This window comes from Apium graveolens, unplaced genomic scaffold (genome assembly GCF_009905375.1).
Source record: "Apium graveolens cultivar Ventura unplaced genomic scaffold, ASM990537v1 ctg487, whole genome shotgun sequence".
NCBI lineage: Eukaryota > Viridiplantae > Streptophyta > Magnoliopsida > Apiales > Apiaceae > Apium > Apium graveolens.
The window spans coordinates 96,442-105,526 of NW_027418723.1; the positions used below are offsets into that span (position 1 = coordinate 96,442).

Consider the following 9,085-nt stretch of genomic DNA (forward strand, 5'->3'; position numbering starts at 1 on the left):
GCGCCAACAATTTTGTGCACAAAAGCTGAAATACTCTCGCCATATTATATTACGGGTCTTGTTTTGACTAGTATATGGTTAAAGTGATCAAGTTTTGACCGGTAATTACGATAATTTTATGTATTATTCTAAAAATATAAAAAATACATTTGACAGAAAATTAGATATATTTTCTAATGATGCTAATTTTAAAATTTATTTAATTATATATTATATAATTTACGGTCAAAATTTAAATAATTTGACCATAAATTAGTCAAAATATGATACATAATCTATATTATAATATTATAAGCAGAACACCCTCTATTTGCTAACAACCGTCAGATCTAAAGTCAGATAGATGAGAACCGTTGATGCAATAATAAATATTATTATATTAATATTAAACTGCTCTCATGGATTCAGGGTTCGAACCTCACCAACAGCTTACTATATTTAAACTTTTATATTCTTTATTTTAACAATTTCTACAGGTTCAGGGCTCGAATCCCGTGAACAACATATTATATTTTATTATTTATTTTCAGTCAAGTCTCAAATTATCACAAAACATCCTGGATTTGGTAGTCAGTTGTTCGGTATAGTCATTTGATACGACAAATAACAACCATCCGAATGGGAACCGTTGAATGTAATAATAAAATAATATTTAAACTAATATTTAAACTGCTCTTATGGATCCAAAGTTCGAACCCCGTTAACAACTTATTATATTTAAACTTTTATATTCTTTATTTTAACAATTTTCATAGGTTGAGGGCTTGAATCCCGTGAACAACATATAATATTATATTATTTATTTTCAGTCAAGTCTCAAATTATCACACAACATTTATTATTAGAACTTATTATGTTCTTCAATTTATTTTTCAACTATTGAAAATATATATCAAAATATAATAATTTTAATATATAATTATATTATTAAAAATTATTTAAGTGTTAAAAATAATCCGTGCATCGCATGGGTCATATGCTTGTATGAGATTAAGCGAGTAACATTTATAAAAATACTAGGTGCCATTTGAATTGTGAATTCAAACCAGAAATAGAAATGAGATTTCAATAAAAAAAATTATTAGAATCTTTTTCCTTTTCTAAGTTAACTGATTTTATTACCTACTGGCTACTGCCTACCGGCATCCTAATTATGCACCTAACTTTTGTAAATTTGTAAAAATAATACGGGGATTAAGTAGATGTGAGAATGACTTTTAAGAGTAGTGATAGATATTCCGAATCCGTTTTAAAAAAAAGATCAAAACGCTATAATTTTGGTGTTCAACTTATCCTAATACAATATTACGATAATAAAAGTGTAGTAGTACCTTATCTTATTTTTGTTCTTCATTTCAGATTGCAAATATTTTTAAATACGCACCTTATTTAGCAGTATTTATAAAAGGTGTGAAAAATCATTTTAACTCACAAGTGATTTAATCGAATATTTAATGTATATTTATATTTTGAGAGGGTTTGTGCTTGTTAATTGAACTAGATTGTAAAATTTATTTTTGCGAAAGTATTTCAAAATTCATTTTTGTAAGAAAAATAAAAATTTAACACATAAATAAATTAAATTCTACAAAATATATAATTCACCTCTAGGAAATATATTGTACATTTGCAACATAAAACATGTGACCTTATTACATACAAGAAACTCCTGCGTCTTCATTTTTTTTGTCGAATTTAAAGCATATTTCATTAATGACTTCAAATAGATTCAATCAGGATATACCCCAACTGATCATGCAAACAGGTTGAAAAACTAATTAGCCGTTTTGTTTTCGGATTACTTAACAAACTGAATACATATATTTTGAAAATAAAAAATGAACATAATGGTTTCCCGGACAATCCAGCACACATCTCCCCCGAAAATAGTAGCTTCATAATTGACCCACATTAATTCGATGGATATTGCAATGTTCAGAGGACTCAGTTACAACAATTGAGTTTATAGGCCTCATGTTATGAACAAATATTTTTTGTCAACTGATTTTCATCACCGTTCCAAACGCACCCCAGCTATTTATCTGCCGGACACCAGCTATACACCTAACGAAAGTGTTGTTGATCCGAGACATTCAGATTTCCCAATATACCATCCAATTCATTTTTAACACAATCATCACATCGCACAAAGCGAGATACATCACATAAAACGAGACGATAAAATACACAAATAATAACTTAAACAGAATGGTAAAAAAAACCCAAAATTCAAAAATTTTGGAATAACATTACCAGATATTTTGAATCCAAAATTCAATTCTTCATTTTGTTACTCCAAAACTAACATTTCCAATTCAAACAACATGTTACTATGCTTACACTAATCAAAAGAATCTCAACATCATCAATGTCTTCAATCCCCTCACCATCTCTCTCAAAAACCTTAACAGACCCAAAAAGTTGCTTAATGGGCTCATCAAGACTTGCTGCTTTAGCCCAACAACTCAGACTTTACAAACACCCACCAACATTTGATGATGAAGAGGAGGAAAGAATTGAAAAAAGTGGTGATAAAGTTGTTTCTCAAGTGGGTTTTGTAGAGTCTGCAACACCTGTAAAGAGTGAGAAGTTTAGGCCTAAAAGAGCTGCTGTTTTGATTTGTTTGTTTGAAGGGGAGTGTGGTGATCTTCGTGTTATTCTTACTAAGAGGTCTTCTGGATTGTCTACTCATTCGGGTTTGTGGCATTTTTTTAATTCTTGGAAAATTGGGTGTGAATTGTTGATGATTGTGTGTTTTATTGGTTTTTTTGTGAAATTCTTGAAGTGGGTTGTGATGATTTCTATAAAGCTTGAATCTTTACTCATTTGTAGGCTCTTTTGAATTTTTACTCATTTGGGTTTGTGGCATTTTATTTGATTTTTGGAGAATTGGGTGTTTTTTATTGGTGAATTGTTGATGAATTTGTGGTTTGTTGGATTTTTTGTGAGATTATTGAAGTGGGTTGTGATGATTTCTTTAAAGTTTGAATCTTTGGTAATTTGATGATAATATGATTAATATCTATAGGCTCTTTTGAATTGTCTACTCATTTGCATTTGTGGCATTTTTTTGTGTGGAGAATTGGGTGTTTTTTATTTTGAATGGTTGATGATTGTATGGTTTATTGGATATTTTGTGACAATATTGAAGTGGGTTTAGATAATATTTGTAAAGTTTGAATCTTTGGTTATTTGATGATGATCGGATTAATATCTATAGGCCCTTCTGGATTGTCTACTTATTCTCAGAGAATTGGGTTTTCTTTTGGGTAGTACATATACAATTTGTGTGTATGTGCTGATGATTGTGTGTATCATTGGATTTCTGTTGAAATTATTGAAACTGGTTTTAATAATATGTATAAAGTTTGAATCTTTGGTTATCCAAAGGTTTGTCTACTTATTCGGGTTTGTAGAAAGTTTTTAATTTTGGGGAAATTGGGTGTTCTGTTATTGTGATCACTGTTGATTGTGTTGTTTTTGGATTTCCTCGGGAAATTATTGAAGTGGGTTATGATATCATGTATAAAGTTTGGTTCTTTTGTTCATCAATGATTGTTTTTGGTGTATTTGTGTTAGGTTTTTGGGTAATTGCTGGTTCGTTAACGAATAATTGCTTCTTATGTGAGGTTTAGGTAATGTAAGTGATTCATGGTTCTTATATCAACTAGTATATGTCTTGGTTGTTGGTAATGATTATGTCGGTTTCCATGGGATGTTGAGTACTCACTAGTGATGGTGTTATTTATATGTTTTGGTGATTATGATTACTGTAGTTTTTGAATCTTATCTGCCTAATTTGTGTTGATTGTGACTGTTGTGATAAAGAAATGTTGACAGATTTGTTTGCAGTGTTGATAGTGAAATTTGATATATTATGTAAAATTTTAAAAAATGGTCTTGATTCTTGTTTCATTGTGATATGACTTGTGAAAGTGTGTGGGTCTGAAAAGTATGAAATGAAGTTTGTAAGCTAAACATAAATATGAAAACATCATTTTGAGGGAAGACTAGAGAGGGATGTAACTCTAGTGAGTTGTGTATAAATGATGTATTTCTAACTTAATTGAGATAGTAATTGTTTAGTTTGGTGGAAATATGTACCGTAACTTGTTTTTTGTTCTTAATTGAACAAATGAATTTATCTATCTTCAGGTGAAGTTGCATTACCGGGAGGGAAAGCAGATGAGGGAGATGCAGATGATTCCCAGACAGCAACTAGAGAAGCACATGAAGAGATAGGGCTGGATCCTTCGCTTGTGAATGTTGTTACTGTCCTTGAGCCGTTTTTGTCCAAGGTATGTGTACTGTGTTTCAGGTAAGTGATTCCAAAGCTTTGATCCTCACCGTTAAATATTTTTGGAATGGTAAACAAGAGAATCTAGACAATTTTTTTGGAAAAATAAATCTGTTTCGGTTTTACTGAAAATCTCGAGCTTATTAAAATATTTTCCAATGCTTGATCTTTTACTACTGATTTGTTAAGTTAAAATATTATTTTGGTAAGGCTAGCAATAAAAGATCGTGAAGAAATGTAGTTTTTATGTCAGCTACATATGTGCACCAGAACTTTAAAATCATATGCGAACATGCAACTTAATTTGTATGTTTTGTATAATCTATTTTTGTATGGGAGGGGGCGGTATAAGAATGAATGAAATAAGGGTGAATTCAAGTTTACGAGCTGCGTGAAGTTATATGGTTTCCGGGAACTGCCTCATCTTTACTATGGAAAAATGAACATGTAATGATGGGTATTATTTGTTGTCATCTTTCAGAAGGCAGAACACTTGGTTGTGCTGCTTTGACACCTTACAATTTCCTAATCACTTTTGTCAATTAAAATTTTTTCAGTACCCTGGGTTTTAGGGTTTACGGTTTGGGGATTAGGGTTTAGGGGTTTAGTGTTTAGGGTTTAGGGTTTTAGGATTTAGGATTTAGGGTTTGGGCTTTGGTTTAGGGTTTGGAGGTTTTATAAAAATAATCTTTAATTAGAAGGATGTTTGAACTAGAAAAACGTGTGATGGACCGTTGATCTAAATATTTCACCTTAAACAAACTTTCACGTGTGTCATATTTTATCCACAATTGCCTTGGTCTTCAATCATAGAATATCATATTCTCCTTTTGGAGGTTGTCTTTGTTCAAACGAAGTTGCATTGCCTCGATGGAATTACGCAAGGTAGAAGTGTTTTCCGCCTACCCTCAAATAGGTGATGGTGGAGTGATTGATTAATCGGTCATCTCTTGTTCCGGACATTAAAAAAAATACAAACTGAAGGGAAGAAAAGTAAAATCCAGCAATCAAAAAGAATGAACCTAAGAATACGATTCTAAAATCAAGTCCTGTGGACTTATCTTCTCTCCTATTTTCCTCTGTTCTTTTCTATTTCGGTACTTCTCATCCCCATTTTTCTCCCTCCGAAATTTAATCTCTATTACCCTACCTTATTTATTTATATTTATGTGAACAAAAAATATCTTTCTTCATTTATTCTTTTTCTATAATTTTTAAGTCTTCTTTTTGTATCTACTATCCCTGCTCATTTTATATATTAAAAGAAGTATTTTTACAGTACTATATTCAAATCTTTCTGTTCTTATTATTATGTGTCTACATATATTCTGTATCCCTGGATGTATCTTCAATAATGCAACCACCTCGCTTCACCTTTAATAGCACTGCAGTCACCTAATTGTTTCCCGTGCTGCTAGGAAACCATTGTACTTTACAGTTGATTGTTTTTTCTTAAATTTTCTATTGGATAGATATCCTATGGATGTTATCTGGATTTTAAAACGCCTCCTTCATGAGTCCATGATTTGGATTCTATTGAGCAATTCTTAATTTTTTTTACTGTAGGATTTTTCATCTAGAAGTCTAAACTAGCCATTTGTTTAGGAGAAGCCAGTCAAGCTCTACGACTATGTTTGTTCATGTAATTATTCTAATTACTTTACAATTGATACTATATGTAGTACTTGACTTATCCCATGGGAAGATGGGCTGAATAGAAGTCACTTTTCAGTTCATTTCCAGGAGATTTTATAATACATAGGGAGAGCAAAAAATTATAATCCACATTATTTTAACTTGTGTACTTGGCTTAGGCCTTGCATATCATCTTTCATCTTTCTTCCTTACGTGCAATTGACAAAGTTATTTTTGGTATGCAGCACCTTCTCAGAGTGATTCCTGTCATCGGCATACTTCCGGATATAAAAGCATTTACGCCTACCCTCTGTGTTGCGGAAGTGGAAGCAGTATTTGATGCTCCACTGGAAATGTTCCTAAAGGTTAATTCTTCAGAATATCTATTTTTTGTAACAGATTATCATATTAGTTTTTGTCAAAAATCAGTTATTAAATATGCCTAGATAATTTATTCAGGATGAAAATCGAAGATCAGAAGAGAGAGAGTGGATGGGAGACAAGTATCTGATTCATTTTTTTGACTATGAAATAGACAATAAGAAGTATGTCATATGGGGCCTAACCGCTGGGATCTTGATCAGGGCGGCATCAGTTGTGTACAAAAGACCACCAAATTTCGTAGAGCAGAATCCAAAATTTAAGCTTCCCAAGGCCGTGGACAAAGATGTTACAATGCCATAGCTGAGATTTGCTTTGTACTCTGCATGTGATATACCTGCATTACTTTCCAATTATCCAAGATGAATTTGCTTAGTCCCCAGTCCAGGTATGCACCAAACTATTTGATATTCTGAAATCCGCTAGGTATCCGATTTGAGGGATGTTTACATTGTTAATAGAGCGTCTAAAAGAGTTCGATGTGATGAGGCAACCTTGTCTATTCAGTCTTTATCGCAATGGATGATTGCATGAGGCCTGTAAAGAGTAGTCTTTATACACAAACGTAGAAGGATCATTCTCAAGTTCTGAAGCCGATTCACTGAAGTGAATCGAAACTATCTGTAAAATCAAAAGTTGTACACCAACAGCTTGATTAACCTTGCTCATTCGTGTGTAAAACGTGTATCAGTTCATTCTTCTTAGGCCTTAGCATTACTTCTGAATCGTTCACCAGTATGTAATCTGGATGTTCTACTTCTTTTAGGCTAAATAAACGATAACAATCATCTCTGTGTTAAAAATACCTTAAAGGTTCATCAAAATGCGGAAATGAAGTTTTCGAGAATTTTACTCAAATTTATTTTGTATTTTTCAGATATACCTATAAATCTTTATAACGAAACGAAATGTACAGCTGTGCTGTCTTTGTGATTGGTAACATTTTCTCTGGAGATGAACCTAAATTGGAAATTTTATCAGTGAAGCGCCTCATAACTTTCAAATGGCCTATCGAGTAAAAAAAAACTTTCAAACGAATCACTAGCTAATTAAAAACTTTAAAATTTGTTATTCTCGGTTAGCCCCGTTAACTTTTTCCAAAGTCTGACAACTCTGAAAAATCTTAAATATCTGACAAATTCAAATATTAAAATTCACAGGTACATGTAGCAAGAATATTGAAATATTAAAATAAAAGTGATTCGAAAATTTTAAATGTTTTAGATTTTTCAAATTTTCAATGTATAAAATTGATAATTTTACCCTTTATTTTCAAATTTTATTATTATTATTTGGGTTTTGAGCTTTTTACATATTTTTTCTAATTCTTTAGATGGGATTATCATAAATTTTTTATTTATTTTAAATTTTTTATTTATTTTCACAATTTTCCGTTAGATAATTAACGGAGCTGACGGAGAATGACCTATTTGAAAGTTTCTAATAGATTAGTGATTCGTTTGAAATTTTTTTCCACCCGGTAGGCCAATTGAATATTATCAGTTAGGACTGCACATGGGCTGGGTTGGGTTGGTTTGGCTATTTTAACGACCCAACCCATTTAAAACATGTTACAAAAATATCAACCCATTAAACTCAAAAAAATTATGAAACCAACCCTATTGTGATGTGTTGGGTCGGGTTAGGTTAATCTAAAGTAAAATGATAAGATGCTGCTATTTAATTATTCTTGGAAATAAAACTATCAAAAGGAAACAGGACAAATGGACTAGTAATATTTAAAAATTCTGCTTATTACAGCTGATTATCAATTATCTTCCAAATGGATGATTTTAGGTTAAATAAGAATTATTTTAATTACAAAAAGGAAAAATGGGACTCCCTAGTACATCCTAAGAACGAATCAAGATCTGCGTGTTTATAATTTATTTAAGGGTTTTTCATCTATTACACTCTGGCATGTGCTCCGTAGAGCAAATAACACAAACAGATAGCTGGACTGCAAAGTAAACCAATACTAAAATGGTTTGGGCCTATATAGTAGAACTAGGTTGGGTTGGGCTAAGGTTTTATTTATCAAAACTTTGACCCAATTCATAATAAACGGTCCAACTAAAAAATAACTCAATTAACCCACGGTCCCGAATGGGTCGGTTTGGTCGATCAAATTAAGGGTTGGGTTGGTTCGGTTTGAACGGGTTGGACAACCTATGAGCAGCTCTGTTATCAGCCACATCAGTAATGAAATAGCCTGATAACCCGAATAGGATAATAACAAATTGAAGCTTGTCCCTTTATCTCTCTTGAGTGGAGCTCATTTATAATCACTTCATTCGCCACCAGCTCAAGATGGTGACCTTTCTGGGCTTCCATGTGGGTAGCCCATCATCTTAAACTGGGGTCATTTGACAAATGAAAGGTCTCTGGGGCTGATCGGTTTCTGTTTTTGGGCCAGTTTCATCATGGTCTTCTCACTTCTGATGCTTTTGTCAAATGGGATTGTACTGCAACTTGCAAGGTCTGGCGAATTTCTGGTTTTTATTTGGACTTGGGTATTTTGTATTTTTGGCTAGCTATTAAATTTAGGAACCTGGTCCTGTCGATAATCATCCGCAGATAGAAAAAATCCTAAAAATGGTAAATCAGAGCTGGTAGCCGATGTGGTCTCCTTGAATTTACAAAAAAATTAGTGTTAAATTTATCAGCGAAAAAATTATAACCGACACATAGTTATGGCATACTTATCGAGTTCCAATTTTAGAAACTTTGTTTGTTTTTTTTAAATTCTTTTTTTAGTTTAGGGTGTTTGGA

General features: G+C 32.2%; 1 protein-coding gene across 1 annotated transcript; it reads left to right on the forward strand.

Annotated features, from left to right (window-relative positions):
• The first annotated feature begins 2,282 nt into the window (after positions 1–2,282).
• Positions 2,283–7,025, forward strand: LOC141702315 (nudix hydrolase 22, chloroplastic-like). The gene is made up of 4 exons (XM_074506010.1): positions 2,283–2,696; positions 4,156–4,298; positions 6,178–6,297; positions 6,392–7,025. Exons 1-4 carry the CDS (start codon positions 2,333–2,335, stop codon positions 6,614–6,616), a joined length of 852 nt encoding a protein of 283 aa, XP_074362111.1. The 5' UTR covers positions 2,283–2,332; the 3' UTR covers positions 6,617–7,025.
• Positions 7,026–9,085: the final 2,060 nt, after the last annotated feature.